Below are 23,735 nucleotides of genomic sequence, written 5' to 3'. Positions count from 1 at the left end.
GTTATTAGAGATATAGTAAATTATAGATTAAGAATAAGTTTTACTTAACCATTAAAGTTTTATGATTCAAGGTGTAATTTGCATATAAGTTTTACATTTGAAGAGGATGTTTGCATATAAGTTATAAATTTGAGGGGATATTTGCTACATAAATTTTAAATTTGAGGGTGGTATTTGCACATAAATGTTTAATTTCAGGGGGTATTTGCATGTACAGTGGGTGGCACAAATGTTAATTATGAAAAGAAAAAAAAAATCAGATTTAAAAAAAAAAATCAGATTTTTTCCAAAAAAAAAAAAATATAGTCAATTACCCCCCTATGACGTGGCATGACTTTTTTGACCATGTGTCAGTGCCACGTGGCAGTTAACGGCCACATCAGCATGTTGGATGGAGGAAATTAACGGAGGGGGGTAATTGACAGACGCTTGACAATTTCAGGGGGGTTTTTGACATTTTGCAAAATTCAGGGGGGTTTTTGACGAAAGTTACAATTTCAGGGGGGTAATTGACTATTTACTCTAGAAAAAAAGGCTAAAACCTTTCATATGTGTAGATTAGTTCGGTCGGTAAGGACAATGCTTAATATATATAAAATTTGGAGTTTAAACCTCGACCACCACCAAAAAAAACATTTATATCTACAATTGATAAGGATACTTATTCACGAGAAAAATTGTAATAATCAAATCAAGTTAAGAAAGAAAATATAAACACATAAGAAGGGATAAGTTTATGTCACTAGGTTCACGTCAAAAAAGTTTTATTTTTAATTTAAATTTTCCTTTTTTGATTCCTTAACAAGTGCCCCGATGGCACCGGTTAACAAGACCTTATCTTTTTTTAGCAGGTTTGTATTTTATTTTTTTTGTCAAGTAACCTAGTGGTTAGAGCTCATACAATTAAATTGTGGAGAAGTGGAGTGTACGGGTTCGAACCCCGACCCCTGCATATAATATGCAATATCCCTACCAACTGAGCTAAGCTCACGGGGATGGTTTGTATTTACTTTCTTAACTTAGATTTTTTTCTTACGAAAAATTCTATTTGCAAAAAGAAATGGGGACATAATTGGTAATCACATGACATTTTTAAATTTTGGTATATATATATATATATATATATATATATATGAGTTTGCTAGAAGCCATCCATGAAGGTGTCTTTTAGCAACTCACACCTCAAAGTGTGATTTCCACTTTTTAGTTATAACTTTGCTAAAAGACACCTTCATAAAAATTAGTTGGTGCCTTTTACCAAATGCTCATTGAATAACTTGCTAAAAGACACTTTCATAAAATGTTCTTCTAGCAAAACTATATATATATATAGGGATTTACTAGAACACACCTACTAATTTAAGGTATATTTATTAACTTTTTAGTTATAACTTGCTAAAACATTCCCACATAAAAATTAGTAGGTGTGTTCTAGTAAATCCTTATATATATATATATATATATATATATATATATATATATATATATATATATAAGATTTAAAATGTGATTAGACAAAAACATGATTTAATTTGATATACTTATAAGTACTCAACAATGTCTTGCGTGAGTTATGTGGTAAGGTGTTCGTCGTTTGGGTTAAATGAGTTCAATTTTGTTTTTTAGGGTAAACAATTTTGGCGGTTGGGAGACTTCTTCGTAGCAAACTTCCCACTAAAGATAATCTTATCCGTCGACGAATCCTTCATCCTGAAGACACTCTTTGTGTAGGTGGTTGTGGCTACCCAGAGACCACAGATCACCTTTTCTTCCATTGCAATACTTTTGGCAGATTGTGGCATCTTGTGTATCAGTGGATCGGTATCAATTTCACTCCTTCAGAATTCGTCCGAGATCATCTTCATCAGTTTGATCATTTGACGAGTGTACCACGGTTTACTCATTCTTTTCTCCAAGTGATCTGGCACGCCGGCTGTTGGGTTGTTTGGAAGGAAAGAAACAATAGAATTTTTACACCCACGGCACAGGAAGTGGTGAATTATTGGATAATGTTAAGTTTTTGTCTTTTTTTTGTTGAAAGCTAAAATACTCACTACTGCCTTTAGTTACACTGACTGGTAGCGGCACCATTTGTTATGTATGGGTGTTAGGGACTAGCTTTCTTCTCTTTTTTGTGTTGTGTTTTGTTGTGTCAACAGGCAGAAACCTTGTATTTTGTTGGGTGATTCTCTTTTGCACACCTTGTGCGAGATGAATCACTCTTGGTGATTTAATTACATTTTGATTTTTTCAAAAAAAAAAAATTTGGCGGTTGGGAACATATCGATAGGGATCATTGTTTCAAGTGCTTTGTCAAAATTTTGGTGTGGTAAATGGAGATGCATTTTGGAGGTGTTTGAGTAGGACTTTTGTTTGGTGAAAGGACTTTCTTTACATTCAAAATGGTGCAAAGAAGGTGAAAATAATTGAGTAAAACAATCAAATAAGTCTCTGATTTTGTGGGATATTGTTTTTTTTTTGTTTTTTTTTTTTATCTGAGGTTCGAACCCCGACCTTCATTGTCTTTACCAACTAATAGGAGGTCTTTGCGTGATAGGTTTAGTAGATTGTTCGATTTTATTTGGTGTCAAATAAACAGATTTTGGTAGCAAATATGTATAGGGATGCTTTGGTGTCAAATATAAATAAATATATATATATATATATATATATATATATATATATATATATATATATAGAGAGAGAGAGAGAGAGAGAGAGAGAGAGACATCATTTTCACATTTGTAACCGAATAGCTTCATAGTACTAAACTCATTTGGGAAGCAGCTCAGAGACGGAACACTTTCCACTCCAGCCAAAAAAAAATCTAGTTATGCAATCACATTAAATTAAATAAATAATTGAAAATTAAGTTGAGATTAACGAAAAATAAGAATATTATACATCACAGATTAAAAATTAAAACAACAGAATGGGCCTCAAGTTTCATCAATAACATCTCACCAGGTCACCAGCCGCTGATTAAGGTTCTATTAGGCTGATGGAAAACTGAAGGTGGTATACCGTATACCTCCCTTAACAAAAAACTTAAGCCTCTACATTCCAAAAAAGGTTACAATTTAAATGTCTTTTTGAAGAAAAAATTGCAATTAATAGTTAGCTGGACCGCATTTTGAGTTGCTACGAAAATTTCCAACTAAAAACTAAGTCATGACTTTCTGGGTCTTCCTCTCTTACCGGTTGACTTCACTGGAGAAGATTTAGAGCTGCTGTTATTTGCAGGAGCACGACCGCGTCCTCGGCCAGAGCCTTTACCCTCAGACTCCGACACTTTGGATGCCTTACCCCGGCCCTTGCCAGAACTTTTTCCACCACGTGATGTTTTAACCTCAGCCTCACCATTAACTTCATCCTCGCTATTGTCACTTTCTTCAGCCTCTTCTTGCTCTTCTTCTGAGTCAGATGCATCTTTTGCTTTTTTCCTCTTCTTTGAGCTGTCAGCTTTCTTTGCAGTTGCACCTGTTTTTGGTGCCGCCTTTTTAGGCACTTGAGTTTTATTCACGGTCTCATTACCTGCAGCAAGAACACAACAAAATCAGTACCAGTTTGGACACAGACCAGACTGTTAATTTGTGTTTCAAGAGATGAATTTTTGAGGGTTTTGAAAAGGAGAGTCTTGGGAGGGTTAAATCTATATTTTAATATACATCCGAGATTTTAAAAAATCAAAATAAGTCCTCCCCTCTAAAAACCTCCATTGAAACATACTCAAAAAAATTCTGAACATCCAACAAAAAGATCGGAAAAATTCATCTACAATTGGACAATAAAACCTGATGCATTTGAGACAACTATTATTAACTAGAGAAGTTTTAAATAAACTGTACATAATTTGAACTATGACAAGTTGCATACCTTCACCAACAGCTTTGCCATCATGTGTATCAAGCTGCAGAAAAAAAAATTATAAGTTAGGAGTTGCACACTTCATATCATAAAACATAATGCAAAAGATGCATTTAGAACTTCTCCAACGGTACTCTTACTAAGAGATAGCTTAACTAGACCCCACGAGTCACATCACTTATTCACTACATTTTAAATGTTAATGCCTAATAAGCACTTATTCACTCCAACCCAGTCACTCTAGAAAATTATTAAATGGGTCCCACTAATAACTTTTCATTATTACATTTCAACAATAATTATTTGTTTGCACAACATTTTTTCCCAACTTTTTAATAAAGTACGCAATGAAACCCAAATTTATAAGAGATAGACAATGCTTGTAGAAGCATTGCATCCCAATAGCAATCCCTATTATTTCTTCTCCAATAGGAGTAGCTAATCAACGCTACATGCTATTACAATGTGGGACATGCATAGTAAATGACATGAGACCGATGACAGTCAGTTTCGTATAAAACAAGACAATCAATGTACAAACTAGTGATTAATGTAAACCACAGCTTCTCTAAGGACATAATATCAGACAATGTTTTAACCCTTTGTGAATTCAGTGCAATGATTGTGAGCTTGTGATTTTCTGAGATGATAGGCAAGATTTAAGAGTTACCTGATCAAGTCTATCAGCAATATTTGCTCTGTCAACCACAACCATGGAATGACCCAAACCACAAGCAACACTGTTTGAGAATAACAAAATATTTAGATCAATTCTCATTTATGTCGGTCATGTAGATAAGATTCTTTTACAAAAAGAGGTATTGCAAACGCTTTGAAATAGCTTCTTTTGGATAAGTAGTTGCTTATTTTTGGCAGCTTACTGAGAAAGCTTTGGGGAAAAAATGGCAACTATTTCACTTAATTCGGACATGATAAATGTGAACATTCAAACGTGGAGGCATTAAGTGTGACAAATCTGTGTGCATGTATGGGGCCATTTGCCCCCACTAAATTTTCAAAATCATGCCAATCCATTGTTATATAAAAAATTATTATATACAGTTTATAAAATTGGTGATCTAATATATTTGAGTGTAGATAATTTACATCAGTTTTAAGTTTATTTTTCTATCACGTGAATGAGGGTATATAATTTACATCATTTTTAAGTTTAATTTCTCTAACAAGTGATTGATCAACAAATTCAGTAGTTGAATTGTAATGGTCTAGCATGCATTAACCCAATAGATTCATTTTCTACATTTGATAAGGTGAGGTTATTTCATCTTGCTCAATGTTATCCTTTAAAGTTTTCTTGTGTTGAACTTTTGGCATTAGATAGTCAGTTTAAAAATTTATCCTCCACTACTAAGCAATTTCTGAATTTGTCACTGACCTCATTACATGCATACCCTCAAGTATATCCACCTTCTTGGGAACAGCTGAAGACCTAAAGGGCAAGTGCAAACAGGATTAGAAAATTATAAAATCATAGTGTTGCTAAAAAGGGTTGTATACACATACTTCTGTCCATTAGGTCCGTATCCCAGCTCTCCATTCTGAGCATGACCCCAACTTATGCACGAGGAATCAGCCCCAACAAAATGGTGCATACCCCCTGAATCCATGCATCGTATATTCCAACCACTATTTACCAAAATAAATATATAATACTTTAATCAGGATGAAAAAGTAAATGAAGGGGAAAACTAATCCTGACATATTTTATATATACCATGAATTATTATTCAAACCATGGAATAAAGCACAACCTTAAATCCATTAGAGGCTTAGGGTACATCCAGTCATCACCGGTGTTCTTAATTTTGCCCCACATGTACAGCTGCCCTCCAGCTGAAATGAAAAATAAACCAAATTATAGCGTGCTGAATAGGGATAGTTGAAATGACAAATTATATCGTAGCTTGAGGGATATAAAAAATGGTTGGTTAAAATTATATGTAAAAGGAGCAAAAGTTGCAATTCTACTTTTACAAATCATGTCACTGTACTTAAAAAGCATTCATTGTTGATATAGATAAGAGCATCAAATTCCTACACTTAAGGTGCTAGCTCAATGGTAAGAGCTTAGCCTTAGAAACTCTAGGTGCTGAGTTTGAATCCCCTCGGTGACGGATGTAAAATGGTCATTAGTGCTACTTAAATTAATAAAAATTTCTCTCTTCCCAATTTTTCTTTTTAAAAAGAGCATAATTCCTCAATAGTTATGGGCTTGGAACATTGGTAGCCAACCCTCATGATATCAGTATCATCTATTTATAACAGATGCATTATCAGAAAGGAAACAATTAGCATAGAATACAGCCATGAAATAGGATCATGATATCAGTATCATGTGTTTATAACAGATGCATTATCAAAAAGGAAACAATTAACATGGAATACAGCCATCAGCCATGAAAGAGGCACGTCATATCAGTGAACCTTTTTTGAAAAGTAGGACTAGAGAATGTGTGTTAGAGATGCATAATTGCATACCTGCAGTACAAGCAGAATTCACAGAACCTGCTGAAATAATTGCATCAGGAGGCAACACGTTTCTATTCGTGAAAATATCAACACGGCGTGGAGCGAATTCATCCTTCTGCTCCCGATGTCCTAGCCTACAGAATTTTATTTTATTTTTTTAAAAAAAAAGGTAGTTGGAAAGTTGCACGCAAAAGGAGTAGGGACCGAATATGAGAATCCAAATTTGAGGTTCACAAAACATGGACAGCCCAATCTGAAAACTATCAACCAACCTTCCATAACCACCATAACCCCACCTGTACACATGAATAACACAAGATTACAACTTACTTTATACAAAAATGAAGTAAGATATTGAGCTAAGACACTAAAGGATTACTCACGTGTAGACAAAGCCATTCTTATCCACCGCCACTGCATATACAAAACAAAAATAATAAAGAATAGTAATATACAAGGTCTGATAATCAATATCTGAAAATAACAATCACCTGTGTGATTTGTTCCACATGCCACCTTGACAATGGTTTCCCCAGCAAGGGAAGCTATTGCTCGAGGACGTGGCTGTGCTTCATAAACTAATTTCACAGAACTGTCTTTGGAATTATACTGCACAAGCACATGCAACATTATGTAAATATTTCTTGCAGCACCACACATACAAACATGTATTATCATGGGAAGAAAAGTCAATCATGCATATTATGAAGCACATCTAAGTAAAGTGAACAGAACAGAAATTAGAAAGAAAAAATAAAATGCCCAGGTCAACTTTGAACATTAACACCTTTATATTTAAGCATATTACCACTACTGAAATAAACTCATTCTACAAGGAAAAAATGACCCATGATTGCTTTGATATTCGTATGATGCTCATATTTCATGAGGCATGAACATATATTTTTTAGAGTTGTGTTATTTGAACATCCATATATGTGACAACTTTCGTGACAACCAAAATTTTACAAAGGAAATGAGGTAGTGGCACAAAAACCAAAGCAATAGAGAGAGAAAGTAAAAAGATCATGTGAGTATGAGAGAAAGTTGTCACAAAAGTTGTAAAAAATGGTTGTTCAAATATCATTTCTCTATTTTTTATGGTGCTAGAACATCACTCAAATGATCCAAAAACGCAAGAGAAAAAGGATGGTAACTATACAAGTGTGACATTAATCAAACAGAACCTAATTGATAAATTTGTAATTTTTTATTAGTTTCAGACTTACAGTCCTCCTTGTCCAATATTACATATCTAAAACTGTATCTGTATATTTTAATAGCATGTGTGACTAAACTGATGCATTGACAACAACGGATAGAAATATGTGCTACAAACTATGATAAAAAAAACATGAGCCTGCCTCAACAATGGATAACATTATTCAAATTCAAACATGGGAATCTAAGTATATCAATGATAAACCCTGAAAGCTAGTATAAGCTCAATGGTAATTCAATGGTCCCAGCCCCACTTAGCATGTGATCAATCGGCAAGTTAAGACACTCACACCTTGGGACAACAAATACCATCAAAGTCAAACATCTTCCTCAATCATACCTCGTTATCTGTTCCATGCCCAAGCTGCCCATACTGTGGAAGCCCAGCAGTCCTGGCAATCATAATTTAAAAAGAAAATGAAACTTAACAACTACTGCATTTAAACAAGAACAAATACCCATGATCACAGATAGAGAATCAAGAAACCTTAATACAATTTTCAGAAACCATACAGTATAGAAGATCCTTCGACTGAAGATAGCCACACAGAAAAGTCGCCACCACATGTAGCATATGTAACTTCAGACACGAGACAGCGAATAGGGGATGATTCAATTTCTGCACAAGACAAAGCAAAGATGTAAATCAATTATTCATTCTTAAGTTATATTGAATAATAATAGTAGAAACAATAACAATATAAATGCCAGTGTAGTAATTTCACTCCGTTGCATTGCACTATTTATCATTCACTCCACCACCGACCATATAACCATCTAAACCAAGCCTAAGATATGCATGCATGGATCAAATTAAGCAAACAGTTACCATTAAAATGGACAGCAGAAATCACATAGCCAAATTTTACAGAATAATCTGTAAAACATACCAGTTTTTGCAGAACCAGAACCTAGCTGTCCATGTTTGTTCCATCCAAATGCTAAGGAATTTCCATCCTCTGTAACAACTACAGTATGGCTCTTCCCAGCTCCAGCTTGAACAATCTTGTATCTACAATTCAAACGTCAGCAACAATTTAGCATAACAAGAAATAATAACAAAACGCACAGGAAGCAAAATTAACCATTAAATTGAAAACACAAACATAAACATGTATGCAACAATTGTAAAAAACATACATCATTTTCAGAGCATAAATTCTTCCTTATAAAAAACAGAAAATCCAAAACTCACTTTGAAAGTTCAGAAACCACAGTTGGCCTATCACGCTGAATGGTATCTCCATGACCCAGTTGCCCTTTCTGCACAACAATTTCATGATTCAGAAAAACAAATCATAAATAAATAATTTTAAAAAATGTATATAAAACCTCAGTCATATACCTCATTACGCCCCCATGTATAGCAACGCCCTTCAACGTCCAATGCCACGCAATGACACGACGCTGCATTCATCGCAACCACAAAAAATCAACACAACAGCATTTACATACATTTTAATCACAGATCACAACATAATATACTAAAAAAATATATACTAAATTTTTATTTTTTAATCACAATACTATACTATACTGATTCTTATTACCGCAGCCCGATGCAACGTATCGAATACTGATGCCGACGAGAGGACGGAGGCGGGAAGGAGAGACCAAATTACCCTCAGCAGGACCTTTGCGACGACCAACGATATCCCAACACGTGGCACCACAGAACAAGAGTTCACCTCCTTTAGGAGCTTGATTCTCTTCCTCGACCTTCTTCTCAACTTCTGATGTAGACATTTCACCGTTTACTCCGGCGAGAGTAACGGTCAAAAAGTTTTTTGGAAATTGAAAAAAAATGTGAAAATGACGGATCTAACGGATAGTATTGAAAAGATGAGAAATGAAGTGGAGAGAGTGTGAATGAAATGGCGGGAAAGATGATAAGAGAAGAGAAGAACGAGATTGGATTTGCGCAGATACTACTACAGTGAGTGCGGTGAAGAAGATGAAACCCTAATTCAATTTTTCTTTCAAACTGCTTCAATACAATACAAATATAATAAAGAGTGGTAGATATATAGGCACAACAAATGGACAGTGGATTATCTTTTGATTTTCGAGACTAGCAACAAGTCTCCTTTTCATTATTCAATCAATTTAAATTTACATAAATAATTTCATCACATACTTTAGATGAAATAATCAAAAGATGAGTGTTATTTGAACAACCATTTGGTTGATAATTTTTGAGACAACCATAATTTACAAAGAAAAAATTGGTATTTGCACAAAAATCAAAGTAATAGAGAGATAAAGTAAAAAGTAATGTGAGTATGAGATAGAAAGTTGTCATAAAATAAATGTTCAAATGGTTTTTAAAATGAAAACGAATAATTATCAAGTGAAAAATTTAGTTTGGATTAACCAAAAAAAAAAAAATAGTTTGGATTAAGGCTATACTTGGTAGTTTTCTTTAGTGGTTTAGTGGCTAAAATTAATTGATTAAGTGAAGAAGATGAGGTTGGATCCGTAATTCTTATATATTGTACTATTCTATCAACTGAGTTATGTTCACATTAACGTTTTTATGATATTTTCTTTTTAGGTTTTTTTTTTGGGTGGATTCTAGAGTGACGATAATTTATTTTTGTGATGAATAAAAATGTTGACGCAAAATTTTACAAGCATTAAAAAGTGCAATTTTTTTAAGGATTAAGAACAAAATTATGGATTTTTGTTTTGCGTAAGTCATTTATCATTGGCGCATCACTACGAAAATTAATTAGGATCTTGATTAATCTAGAAGAGATGAACGCTATTTTATCTAAATGTTGTTGGGTAAATTATGGATATTTACGATGACCATTTAATTTATTTAGTTTTTGTGATCAAAGAGGGCAGAGCCCGAAAAAGAAAGAAAAAACTACAAAGTTACTGTAACATTTTACGATATGCAAGCTCTCGATATGTCATCAAAAAGGAGAATTATTTGTTTTGCACGATTTTTTCGTGAATTACATCAAGAACACCCTAAAATTACTATGTTTTTGAAAAGGCTTAAATATGTAATCCGTCAGTGCAATTTGGACGCGTTTTGATTTTCGTCCTTGTAAAAAAAAAAAAATTAAAAACATCCCTACAAATATTTTTTTGTTTTAAAAAGGTCTCTGGCCCCACTTTTTTGCTGACATGAGATGACTTTGGTCACGTGGTAGTTGCTGACTGTACAACTTTTGCCACGTCATTAAAAATTTATTTATTTTTTAAAATTAAAAAACTGAAAATAAATTAAAAAATCATAAAAAAAAATACAATTTTTTTTTTAAATATGAAGAAAAAAATTGGAAATTAGTGTTTTTAAAATCTAGAAATAAAATTAAAAGTTATATAATCTCAAAATTTATAACTTTTGAAAATATAATTTAATTTTCAAAATTAAAAAAAAAAAAAGAATTTTCGAAAATTTAATTTTTTTATGATTTTAAAATTTAAAGAAAATGAATTTTCAGAATTTTGAAAGAAAAAAAAAATTAACTAAAAATAGGAAATTTAATTTTCAGAGTTTTGAAGAAAAAAATTAATTTTCATTTTTTTTCCGATTTTTTATATTTATTTTCGGATTTTTTTAATTTAAATAATGAATTTTTAGAATTTTGAAAAAAAAATAAACAAAAATTAATTATGTAACATGCCACGTCAACGCCACGTTGCAAAATTACACAGTCAGCAACTGTCACGTGGCCAAAACCATGCCGCTTCAACTGAATAGTGGGGCCATGGACCTTTTTAAAACAGAAAAAAATTTAGAGGGATGTTTTTAATTTTTTTTTTTACAAGGACGAAAATCAAAACGCGTCGAAATTACAGGGACGGATTGCATATTTAAGCCTTTTGGAAAACTATAATTACAGACTCAAATATAGCAAACGTTACAAATGTCCCGAAATCAGCAATTACTCTAATATTCATCTGTTTTGCTGGTAAAACCTACTGAAAATGATTGAAAAACATGCTAAGAATAACGTAAGATGACCTATCATCACAACCCCAAATTTAAATTGTTGATTGTCCTCAAGTAACGAAAGAAAAATATAAATTATTATTTTCATTCTTTAGTAAAAACATACCTTTCCGGAGTTGTGCTCAGATTATCATTCATCACATCTACAACACTTTCTAACTTACCTTGTTACACCCAAGCGGGACTAGCTTGGAGAAAGTGACTCATATGCACAACCAAACTCTTTTATAGGATGCACGTATGTATCTCCTAAAGTCAGTAGAGTTGGTCACAACATTTCCCCACTCCAGTCGTCACATGAATGTACCTTGCTATAAATTTGAAACAATTTTAAACAGACAATTAAATTCAAATTAGTTACACACTTTGAAGACTTCAAAGGTTATAACTTGACTTAGGTTGAGTGCGGATATATTTGGGAAAATAAGCTAACAAAGAAACTTGAAGGTAGTATACTAACCTAGAAATTCCTACTAAACATTAACGTGTTGCCGGCCTTCCTTCATTGAATTAGTCAAACTCGGTACTACAAAAGAGTTATTTATCTTTCTATTCATGACAAAAACATATTTTTTTTTAAGAGACCAAATTTTTTTGCTCTTAGGTCTGGCAATGAACTGAACCAACTTGACAATAGTTCGGAACTCGATTCGATAATTAACTCATTGAACTTGGTTCATGAACCAAATGAGCTGAACTTGAGCAGAAAATTAAGTTCGTTAAATAAATGAGCCGAACTTGATCTATATATAGTTCGACTCGATTGGTTCATGAGCTGACTCGATAAAATATACACATATATATTTAATTTATTACAAGCTTCCTCTTATACTAAAATCATATGTATTCTAATTATAAGAAAAGAGATCCTTAAAATAAATAAGAAAAAAGAGAAAAAAATAAACTAATGATAAACTAGTGCAAGCTTAGGCTTTTAACCACACATATATATACTATATTTTGTCCCACATCGGTAAGTTTACACACGCCAGTGAGGTCGGGTAGTTATAAATAGAAGCACATTAGTCTGGACAACACAACAGTATAAGGTGCGCATGCTCTTTTCCTGGGTGGAGAGGCCAAACAGTTTAATATTATTTTGTTTATTTGAAAAATAAATTAAAAGGTCAAGATATACACTATTTTGAAAGAAAAAAACTTTTGAATTATGTTACTCGAACCTTACGAGCCGAATCGAGTTGTTCGTGAATTCGAGTCAAGAAAATGGTTCGTATCGAACTCAAGTCGAGTTTCGAGCCGAGTCAATTCTTATCGAGTCGAGTCGAGCTCAGATGGATTCGACTCGACTCATTTCCAGCCCTATTTGCTCTTGACTTTTTTTCTTTTTTTCTCTTATTTTGTGTGCGTAGACCCATGACAATCTACAATTTTTCATTTTTGAACGATTTTTTCCCAGTAGAAGAACATAAGCATTGTTAATGGTGAAATGACGGGTATTGGTGCCTTTCCAACCAACTTTATCAACCCCGTTTGTTTCCGTAGGCGCCAATATAGCTACTATTTAACTCACGATGTTGGAGTTGAGATGATTGTTAAGGTCCCACCTTCAGCTGTAAAAACATATTTAACTAAGAGGGTCGTGACAATCACAATGTTAGTGGTGTTTAACATAAGAGAATAGCCACCATGAGTCCAATTATCCATCCAAAAATTAATACTTTTACCATCTCCCAACTGCCGCATTAAATGCATTTGGAACTGCCCGCAAATGCTAGATAAGGCTCTCTACAAATGAGAGTCGTAAGATTGAAAGTTGATCTCACTTCGAAGGTCCTTCTTCCTACCATACTCACCATAAAAGACAGGTTCTCTCTGGTTTGCCTAAAGTCAGGTTCTCTCTCCAACAAGCAAATCCTAGTTTTCTCTATCTGGGTTCTTCATCAATTTATATGAAAGATCTGTTACAATGTATTTTTATGGCTCACTTGATAGTAAGGATAATATGAAACTCCGTGAAGTATTTATTTTTTTGTGATACATACTATGACAACTAATGAAGAAATGACATCATTCATATCCATTTTAAAGATTTAGAAATTATTTTGTTATAATAGACTTTATGATGATGGTATAAATGTTATCAAAACTCTTGAAAGGATTCTAAAATATGTTGATTGTTGAAAAATTTGAAATGAATTATCTTGGACGCAAAAATGTTTGCTTGAAATTCACAAATTTATTATTTAAATGTGATTTTGTGCACCAACAAACTTATATAGTTAACGTATTGGACAAATCTAGTTGATCATGTACTAAAATGATTAAGATGTCACTTTATGTGAGTAAATATCGTGTTTTCAAGAAATGTGATGAACATTTTGAGTTGGTCATGAAGTACTTTGTCTTAGTTCAAGTGAGAACACTAATGTATTTTTGTTAATTATATATATTTTGGTAGTTTATTTTTGTCGATATTAGTAAAGTAAACACATATATTGTGACAAATACAAACATACAAGTTTCATCTTGGAGAAACAACAATGTTATTCGATTATTTAGGAATGCTAGCACCTCATTAAGGAAGTGAAGACTGCACTTTTATTAAGGATGATGATTTTACAAATACAAAAAACTTGTGGATCTCTTAAGTGGGCTTTTGCAACAGCTCAAAATAAAGATAACATCTCAATCATTGCTAATTTGGAGAAGAACATGAAGATATCTTTCAACAAAGTTACCGCCAACTAAATTTTGGAATAACTAATATAAAAGATTATTTGACCTTTTTTGTTTCATGTACGAATATTTGATATTTTTGTAGACAATACTTTGTCCGATTCAAAATATACATGAGTGTCAACTATTTTGCACACGTCAATATACAATTTTTGATCGTTAAAAAAACTTATGATCATTGTTATCTCTAATTATTTTCGTAGACAAAATTGTTCGAGGCAATGCATGACACAATGCGCTTGTCAAATAGAATCCTCTACAAAAAGAAGAAGATCATGAACGAAAATGAGATGAGGTATGTGTTTGGTTACCCGGTGAAAAAGCTAAAACGCACGTCCATCACCTCAAATGCGATTTTGCTGTGTTTGGTTCTCCTTCACCTCCTTGCCGTCATCGTACGTTTTGCTTTCCAAAATCAATTTTGGGTGAAGCTCTGACTCCTAGCTTCTGGAAATCGATTTTCTAAACCGTACTTTTGATTCAATCAATTTCTCTCTTTTGCCCCTGTATGTACGAGTAAAAGGGTCTGATAAAAGGGATTTCAAAAATCACCCATTCCTTTGGTTTGAGAATATGAGGAGTTTTGCAATGACATTATTCCTCCATAGCTGTGTGTAGATTGGTGGTGTGTTGAAGATGAACAAGTCAGGAACAAAGTAAAGAGAAAGAGAGATATAATGGACAAATGACTTTTAATCCAAATCTTTTTTAATCAAACGGTTAATAAAAAATCCTCTCAAACTCTCTATAAAAAAAATCCTCTCAAACTCATAAATTTATCATCTTTTTTTGTCAAATATAAATTTATCGTTTTAACTTTATATATTTTTGATGCATATATGACCCATTATGTATACACACATTTCTTAAAATAAAATAAAAATATACACACATGTTTTTTTAGTAAATATACATGTAACCAAACAAAAATATATACACACATGTTAAAACTCATTTTGGTAATTTACACATTCAAAATTAATTTTGACACAAAGTATCCAAACAACATATATTATATAAATCATTTTTGATATAAAGTACACCCTCCGGTCACTGATATAAGTAAAAATCTACTTTTTAGATACATTCAATTAATGATGTATGTGTTTTTAGATACATTCAATTAATGATGTATGTGACATATAATAAAGACCACATACATCATTAATTGAATGTATCTAAAGAATGAATTTTTGCTTATATTAGTGACCGGAGTGTGTATCCAAACATAAATCAATTTACACTAAACTCACTTTTAACTAAAATCAATTTTGCAAAATACAGTTTAACCAAAATCAATTCTAAGAAGCGGAAAACCAATTACACACGAGATATTTGTTAAATAGTTTTCCATTCCAATACCCGGCTTCCACATATGAGACAAAAGGTCCATACAAAAAACAAACAAGCTAGGTTATTAACTTCACGTTTTCTATTCCATATTATAAAAAAATAAAAAATAAAAATTATGTTAGGTTAGGTAGGTTAATTGTTGGCAAATGAATGAATCTTTCGCAATAATCTAGCGGCGTTGCTAGGGGCCTGTTTGGTAATATTCAAAAAAGAGTTTTTAACTTTTAACTTATAGTTTATAAACTCGTTTGACAAAAAAAAACTCTGTTTGGTAACACTTTTTCACCATGAGCTTATAGCTTATAAGTTATTTTTCAGAAGCTATTCCAAGTAGCGTTTAAGCTTATAGCTTCTCACTTTTTCTTTCAATTTTACCCTTATTATTTCATTTAAATTCCATTTTTATCCATTACAATTTTTATAATAAGCTACGTAATAAAGACTACTATCCCTTTATTCAAATTTTTGTATATATATGAATATATCAGCTGATTTTTTTTTTTTTTTGAAAAAATATATACCTTCGTTTTTTTTACGAACCAAAAAACTATTAATCTATTAGTGTTACTTTTATTTTTTCGAGGTAAGTGTTATTTTCTTTATTCTCCGTTAGTGTTACTTTATTAGTATTACTCCGTTAGTGTTACCTTTTTTTTTATTTTTGAGGTAAATGTTATTTTCTTTATAAAGTGGAAACACTTAAATGATAATAAATATAAGATAAAATTTTAGTGAATAAAATTTAATTTAATTTATAATACATAGGATATATTAAATTAATAAATTTAAAGTATTTTTTTAAAGAAAAAATAGTTTACAAAATTACAAATACTTAAATATTAATTGATATAATTTTTATTATGAATTAAGAATACGTTTTATGTTATTTTATATTTATCAACCGCTATTTTTATTAAAACACTTCAATTATCTTTATCAACTATCCGCTATTTTTTAACAAACAGATTAACAGAGCCTAGGTCTTCCCCAACTCAGCAAACATGGCAGAGAAGAAGCGAAAGGAGAGAGGCGACGCCAACCGTCACACCGGAAAAAAGAAGTCGAAGAGGACTTCCGACAATCAACGGAAGAAAACCTGTCCTCGATTGCCTTCATCATTGAAAAAAGAGATCGAACACTTAAACCCTACCCCCGTCGATGTCAATGAAATCGACAGCGACGTTTACGAATACGAAGAAGAACTACCCGAGGAAGAGTCCAGCAAGAATAAACGTTACGACCCTGTATCTGTCAATGATAATAACGACCTTTCTTCTGATTTTGAGGTATGTTATGAATTGAACAATAAGTTGTTTATCCAAATCTATCCTTAATTTCTGATTTGTCTGAATCCATTTGTTTGTTAGGATGTGAATGTACAATCTGATGATGACGGCAACAATATTATTGGAATTAAGAGGAATGAAATTGTTTCTGATGATGATTCTCGGGAGGAAGATGATGGGAGACATGAAAGGATGGTAAAACTAAATATCCGTCTGCTCAGGCTGAGGGAGCCTTTTGATGGTAAGAATAAATGGGTTCAGCTTTTTGCATATCATTCAATTCTTTGCAAATTTTGATTATTTTGTTATCGTAACTGCAACACTTTTAATTTTTATTGTAATTTAGATGATACCAAAACTGACAACTACATGGAAGAATGATGTTATTCCTACTCTATATCCAGAGTCTGAATATAATTCTAGTCATGATGTTGTGGAAGGTGATGGACATATTAGTATTGAGGATCTCCTTAATACTCTTCAAGACGCTCCTGAACATTCAAGACTTCGGTTAAGAAATCAACAAATTGAGAATAGTTCTAGAACTGTTCATGCACCACTTCCAAAGGCAGATCAAGCAAAGGTAGAAAGGAAGGTGGCGTATGAAATATCAAAGAAACAAGTCACAAGGTGGCAATCCATTATTCAGAGAAATAGGGAGGCTCTTACTGTGTACTTTGATGAAAAGATAGATCTAGGGTTTTCAACTATAGGAGCTATAGCTTCTGAATTTAAACCCATAACTGAATTTGAGGGGAAAATGGCTGCACTTGTTCATCATCACAAAGTTATTGAAGTTCATAATAACGATGGTGTTAGTCTTCTTGATTTGGACGACAAGGTACAAATGTTGTTTATTTTAGTTGCTAATTATTTTTTACAAGTCCATGATTGATGTATAACCCAAATGCTTGGAATTCTCATTTGTAAAGTTGAGCTCCTCTGCGTTTAGCATTTATGGAGCTTTCTAAATTTCAAAACTCAAACATGAATTTCTCTGTTAAATTAATGGCTGTTGAATTTTAGTATACAATAGATAGAGATTACATTTAAATAGGACTGTTGTTCTACCTTTTATGATTGGAAAAAACCTTGACTGTGGAGGAACTAAGATGCATTCATTTTAATTTTTTTTTTCTTTTTTTTGAATTTCAACAATGCCGTGCAAATTATTGAATTGCAATGTCCTCCCTATTTAATCTCCCTTCCTCTCAGTATTTTTATTGTTTTTCCTCTTAACCAACTATGTAGAAAGATACAATAACAACGATCAGTGTTGTCAAATTTTGTTATTTTACTGAATTTCCATTGTCTTTTGTTGTATATGATGCTTGGTAGGTTACTATAGAAGATAAGAAGGATATGCAAAACCGGGCTGCTAAATTGCGGAGCCAAAACCAGGCTGCTAAATTGCAGAGCCTTCTTTTTCTTCATGAAATGAAGGCAAAGCGTGTTAAAAAGATAAAGTCCAAAACATATCGTTTGTTAAAGAAAAATAGATTGAAAGCAAAGTCTTCTCAATTGGAAATGGATCCGGAAGCTGCTAATGAATATGCCATGAAACAAGAATGCCAGAGGGCGGAGGTATATATGTATATATAGTCTTATTGAATAAAACAAGATAAATGTTCTTCGTAATCCTTTTCTCACTTCCCAACTTATTTTAGGAACGCATGACTCTGAGACACAAACAAAAAAGTCCATGGCTTCAGCGTAAAATGCAACGTGGTTTAGATAAGCAGGACATAGGAACTTGTGCTGCCGTGAATGAACATTTTCAAAGACACGAGGAACTGATTAGAAAAATGTATAACATGGACAGTAGCAGCAGTGATGATAGCACTTATGAAGAGGATAATGAGAATACCGCTGATTCTGATCTGGATAAGGCAAACAATATTTTGCGAAAAGCAAAACAAAAGACGGTAGAAGTGCTGGAGGAAGATGATAAAATGCCTAACTCGGGATTGCCATCCTTACCTTTTTATGGTAATTATTTATTATTCTTCTCTTGTTCTTGTTTTCCTGAAATAAATACTAGTTACCCAACCTCTGATGGTGTGTGTATATCTTCCTAATGCCCACAGAGACTATGGCTTAAATATTGTAATCTTTTATTTGAATCACTGCCTTTTTAAGTAATATATGTTCTATTGACACTGGAAAGGGTGATCTCCAACTATGATGAAGACATATATCTTTTGCATATGTTGGGGTTTCTTAAATATTTTATTTAGTATCATTAAAGCCGAAAATTTATCTGTTTGTAATTTTCTGCTATTCCAAATATGGTTTACGACAGAACATTATGGCATAATTTGATCCATGTAGCCGACCCCACTTAGTGGGATAAGGCTTGGTTGTTGATGTTGTTGTTGTTGTTGTTAGTTTATGACCTCCATATGATTTGTTGTGGTATAGATGCGTGGATTGGAGAAAAGAAAAGAAGCAACTATTAAAGAAGTCAACCTTACTGTACAAGAATACGAAGATTCCATGAAGAAGCTGGAGGATTCTGGCGGCTCAGAAGATTCAAAAGTAGCATCCACCAGTGGCAGAAGAGTATTTGGAATGGCTAAAGCCCAAACAATTGATGATGATAATAAGGTGGAATTACAGAAGTTTTGCAATAACAGTGGTAGCAAGGATGACTTTGAGGCCAAGAAAAGTTGCAACATTGAGAATGAGGGAAGTGATCATCTGCAGAAGGATGTCGTCGATGATTCATTCTTAAATAAAGAGAATAATGATACTCGCAAAGAATCTGTTTTTAATGTGATTAATTTCCTCTTTTCTTGGACTTCTCAGATGTTTGTTTTACTTTATGGGTATATAACGCATTTTATGCATTTCTTGAAATTTGATCGCAGAACTTTGACGAGATTGTAAAAAATCTTGGGCCAAAAACTACATATGAAGTTTCCATATTTGCCTCAGATACATGGAAAAAGGTATAATTTATTGCTTTGTTTTTATATCTCTGATCGGTTCCTTTTATTAAAAAAAACTTTTGATATCTTCCATACGCGTGGTATTTTGTTGGACTTATTTACTGATAAAGATAATGGGCAGGCAAAAAACAAAAGTGATATAGACACAGACATTAAGAAGTCTTCAAAGTTTCCTAGGCCTGTTAGGCACAATGTAAAGGTATGCATTCTTTGTGTATGTCAAGTATATAAACTGAATCGTTGGTTTAGCTTGAATATGTGTTGTCATTTTATGTTCTAGAACTCTGAAAAGGATCAATGGAGAGAGGATAGCGATACAGATGATGAAGGACTGATGGTGGATGGAATTCTGACTTCTGCATCTAAACCATCTTATGAACTTCCATCTCAAGAGGAGCTCATTCGACAAGCTTTTGCTGGGGATGATATAGAAGATGATTTTGAAAAGGATAAGCAGGAAATCCTCAATGAAGAAAATCCTCTATTACTTCCTGGTTGGGGCCAATGGACTGATATACAACAAAAGAAAGGTTTACCTTCCTGGATGGTCAAAGAACATGAAAATGCCCGGAGAAAAAGGGAAGAAGCTCTCAAAAAGAGAAAGGATGCGCAGTTAAAAAATGTGATCATCTCTGAGAAATCAAGCAAGAAGGTTAGTCACTTCAAGTACTAGGTTTAGGACACCTTTCGTATACTTCAGAATTTTGAACATCAACATGCATGCAATGGTTTGTTTTACAATAAGAAATTGCCGTTGACATTGATGAATGATTTATTCTTGATTGATGTTTTTTAACATCGGATTTTGCAACTGCTGTTATAACTACAAAGATTTGTGGTATTGTTATTTTTAATCAATAGTTCTGTTACCATCCGAGGGGTAACCTTGGCGCAACTGGTAAAGTTGTTGTCATGTGACTGGAAGGTCACGGGTTCAAGTCCTGGAAACAGCCTCTTGTGTAGTAAGGCTGCGTACAATACACCAAATGGTGGGACACCTTCCCGGACCCTGCGTATGCGGGAGCTTTAGCGCACCGGGTTGCCCTTTTTTTTTTAATTTCTGTTACCATCCATTGCTGTAGAGAGGGACCAGCTTATGCCAGTTTAAGATATCAGCTTCTTACGAATTTTAAAAATAATATAATATAAATCAGATGGTTCTTATTTTCCTATATTTTGGAAGTATATATTATGCTCAAATGTTGGCAGGTAACAATGTTGTTTAGAGAATACCTTTGTGTTGATCTAAATATCTATATGTGTGTAGTAGTAGTTATGAAGCAGTAACTGTCATTCCAACGTTAGATTTTGAGACACATCTGTTCCCAACCTGATTTCAGATAGGGTTATAATATAATGTATATAAAGGCCAAAATCAAAGATCGACAATACTTTAGTGTTGGTGTACGCCATTTGGCTGGAGGAACTGAATTTGCATAATCAATTTGAGTTATATAATTTAGTGTATGTTCGGTTCCACTTTTGGAGGAGTCAAAATTGATTCTAGAGGTGTATAATTGATTTTGACATGTTTGGTTGCTCTCACGTAGAATCAATTTTGCCTCCATAACTGATTCTAACTTGAAACAAGAAATTAGATCTTTTGATTTTTACACTCAAATGTATTATTTACTCGCTTTTACATTACGGTATCCAAACATAAACCACTTTACTTTCAACTCAATTTTAGTGAGAATCAATTTTACAAAATCAATTTCATCACTGCAGAACCAAACAAACATACAAACACGAACTTTTAGTGAGAGTCAATTTTACAAAATCAATTTTATCACTGCAAAACCAAACAAACATACAAACACGCACACGCACACACTTGGTGGTTTGAATCATGTTGTCAGCCACCATTGTCTTGTGTACTAGTTATTTTTCATCTCAGTCAAGTTATTGGATTGGTTTTGATTTTATTCTTTTGGATATGACAGGCTGAGAAACTCCAAACAAGAACGGTGCCTTATCCTTATACTTCCAAAGATGTCTTTCATCAGAGTATGCGCATGCCCATTGGACCTGAATCTAACCCGGCGACCTCATTTGGACCTCTTACTCGACCTGAAGTAAGTTTTTCAAAACAGTTCCTGGGCAAATTGTTTATCCTTTTATTTGTGTGTTTATCATCATGATGTGCTGTAGCCTTTATTTAAAGTAGTTAAGAGTAATATTTGGACCGTCCCCCTTTGTAGTAAAGCTCTTAATTGGATACACTTACGGGTTTTGAAGGGTTCTTGTACCAAATGAACTAATTACTTTGCAAAAATACAGTATGACAGTATTTTATTTTTTTTGTAGCTGTCTTGTAAATATATTCTTGTATGTTCAGGTGGTGAAGAAACCAGGTGTTATTATAAAACCGATAGAATTTGAGGAAGTGAACCCTTACGATAAACCAGGGCAACAGAGCGTTAAGAACAAGAAGTTGAATAGAATCTAAGGCAGTGATAGCAAGGACATAAACAAGTTGATAGTCAAGGGAAAAAAAGTAAGTGGGACAGTGAATTTTGATTCGAATCCAGTTCAGTGTATTGTTTGGAAAGATGCACTTTGGAGATGGAAAGAAAAAAGAGAAAGGAAAACTGATTTTGGTAGACGGAGAATAGCTTCCCTTTTGTATTAGTATTCAAAGTATCGCAGCTTAAATTGTTGACTTATTTATAACAAACATGTTATTTTATTTCCCAATTTGTTTGTTCTTTAGCTGTTAAGGTGGTTAAAAATAATCTCTTATCTGCCAGATTTCTTATATTGAAGTTATGTATCAGATAAAACAGGTGGATTCTAAGGTGAGGGAGCAATTAAGTCCCTCACCGGTGCACCATCTATAATATATCATTAGATCTTTAAAAATGATTTAAGGGTTCAGATTTTATTAAAAAAAGCAGTGTAACACATAGCTTTTATCCACCCAATCCCTCATCTCATGTTTCTTTTCCAGCAAAGTCTCCATCGTTCTCTTGCTCCTTTACTGTCTTCTTTCTTTTTCTATTGGACAGAGAAACCCCAAATCTAAGAAACTTCAAACCTTGTTACAATGGTTGAAGCTTGACAATTGATTAAAAAAACACAATTCAAATGAATTCCATATGACTTATCATTTCAGAGATTCATCTGTTTAATTTTTATTGGCAATTTATAAAAACACAATGATAAAAAATGTTGGAATTTATTCAAGCCATTTTGCCTAAATTTACACTCGTATCTAAAGTTTTCTACATATGAATAGCCATAATCTTTTTTTATTTTTTATTTTGAATAATAATATTGTAAACTTTATCATTGTTGGTGTGTTGTGTTGGTAAGAGACCACCATCTTCTTGTTTATCAAACAATCAACCATGAGAGGATCGTCAGGTATTGGGTGGTTACTTAGCACCCTTTGTTGGGGGGAGGGATCGGGTGGAAAAAGGCTTATGTGTTGCACTTCTTTTTTTAATAAAATCTGAACCCTTAAATCATTTTTAAAGATCTAATAATATATTATAGATGGTACACCGGTGGGAACTTAATTGCTCCCTTACCTTAGAATCCACCTGTTTTTATATTTTATCTCATATGCGTTTGTTTTACGGCCGTATGACAATGTTTTGGATGTGAATTTAACATTTTCATGAGAATAAAACTCAACTAACCCTAACTTCTCTGGTTAGTTTTCATTTTTTTTAAACCAACCAACTTTTAAAAACATCCCTAAAAAATAAAAAGTTTTACCAAACAGATGCGTAAAAATGTTATTTTTGACAAATTTATTTTTGAGAATATCATTTCAAAGAATGTAATTTCATGTATTGAAACCAACACGATAGAATAATTTGTGTTAGACGACCCTATTTTTTTAGTGGAAGAAACTCCAACTTCTCTCTAAACTTTCTTTCTCCTTCGTTCATT

The 23,735-nt window shown here is 33.0% G+C and overlaps 3 protein-coding genes across 3 annotated transcripts; 2 read left to right on the top strand and 1 right to left on the bottom strand.

The window, feature by feature from the left end:
- Window positions 1-2,858: 2,858 nt before the first annotated feature.
- LOC25490253 (protein RCC2 homolog) lies at window positions 2,859-9,597 on the bottom strand. The gene is made up of 16 exons (XM_013606746.3): window positions 9,129-9,597; window positions 8,924-8,985; window positions 8,774-8,841; window positions 8,469-8,590; window positions 8,092-8,197; window positions 7,919-7,970; window positions 6,849-6,966; window positions 6,741-6,771; window positions 6,630-6,653; window positions 6,367-6,491; window positions 5,640-5,721; window positions 5,392-5,514; window positions 5,264-5,317; window positions 4,538-4,607; window positions 3,877-3,910; window positions 2,859-3,534 (listed from the first exon to the last, which is right to left on the bottom strand). The coding sequence occupies exons 1-16, from the start codon at window positions 9,322-9,324 to the stop codon at window positions 3,170-3,172; spliced, it is 1,632 nt and encodes a 543-aa protein (XP_013462200.1). The 5' UTR covers window positions 9,325-9,597; the 3' UTR covers window positions 2,859-3,169.
- Window positions 9,598-16,558: 6,961 nt separating this feature from the next.
- Window positions 16,559-19,838, top strand: LOC112416091 (uncharacterized protein C57A7.06). The gene is made up of 6 exons (XM_024779303.2): window positions 16,559-16,884; window positions 16,966-17,125; window positions 17,289-17,725; window positions 18,223-18,468; window positions 18,552-18,873; window positions 19,306-19,838. Exons 1-6 carry the CDS (start codon window positions 16,600-16,602, stop codon window positions 19,341-19,343), a joined length of 1,488 nt encoding a protein of 495 aa, XP_024635071.1. The 5' UTR covers window positions 16,559-16,599; the 3' UTR covers window positions 19,344-19,838.
- On the top strand, window positions 19,750-22,668 carry LOC25490252 (U3 small nucleolar RNA-associated protein 14 homolog A). The gene is made up of 5 exons (XM_024779304.2): window positions 19,750-19,835; window positions 19,957-20,034; window positions 20,116-20,487; window positions 21,779-21,910; window positions 22,174-22,668. The coding sequence occupies exons 3-5, from the start codon at window positions 20,170-20,172 to the stop codon at window positions 22,282-22,284; spliced, it is 561 nt and encodes a 186-aa protein (XP_024635072.1). The 5' UTR covers window positions 19,750-19,835; window positions 19,957-20,034; window positions 20,116-20,169; the 3' UTR covers window positions 22,285-22,668.
- Window positions 22,669-23,735: the final 1,067 nt, after the last annotated feature.

This window comes from Medicago truncatula, chromosome 3 (assembly GCF_003473485.1).
Source record: "Medicago truncatula cultivar Jemalong A17 chromosome 3, MtrunA17r5.0-ANR, whole genome shotgun sequence".
NCBI classification, from domain to species: domain Eukaryota; kingdom Viridiplantae; phylum Streptophyta; class Magnoliopsida; order Fabales; family Fabaceae; genus Medicago; species Medicago truncatula.
This window is presented reverse-complemented; position numbering and strand designations above follow the sequence as displayed.

Excerpts from the sequence above, each read along its gene's own strand:
- LOC25490253 (XM_013606746.3), bottom strand. The coding sequence starts at position 9,324 with ATGTCTACATCAGAAGTTGAGAAGAAGGTCGAGGAAGAGAATCAAGCT. Across the intron at positions 8,591-8,773 it reads GTGGTTTCTGAACTTTCAAA|ATACAAGATTGTTCAAGCTG; the intron begins GTGAGTTTTGGA and ends TTTGAATTGTAG. Across the intron at positions 5,722-6,366 it reads GAATTCTGCTTGTACTGCAG|CTGGAGGGCAGCTGTACATG; the intron begins GTATGCAATTAT and ends TTTTCATTTCAG.
- LOC112416091 (XM_024779303.2), top strand. The coding sequence starts at position 16,600 with ATGGCAGAGAAGAAGCGAAAGGAGAGAGGCGACGCCAACCGTCACACC. Across the intron at positions 16,885-16,965 it reads ACCTTTCTTCTGATTTTGAG|GATGTGAATGTACAATCTGA; the intron begins GTATGTTATGAA and ends TTTGTTTGTTAG. Across the intron at positions 17,726-18,222 it reads TTCTTGATTTGGACGACAAG|GTTACTATAGAAGATAAGAA; the intron begins GTACAAATGTTG and ends GATGCTTGGTAG.
- LOC25490252 (XM_024779304.2), top strand. The coding sequence starts at position 20,170 with ATGGTGGATGGAATTCTGACTTCTGCATCTAAACCATCTTATGAACTT. Across the intron at positions 20,488-21,778 it reads CTGAGAAATCAAGCAAGAAG|GCTGAGAAACTCCAAACAAG; the intron begins GTTAGTCACTTC and ends TGGATATGACAG. Across the intron at positions 21,911-22,173 it reads GACCTCTTACTCGACCTGAA|GTGGTGAAGAAACCAGGTGT; the intron begins GTAAGTTTTTCA and ends TTGTATGTTCAG.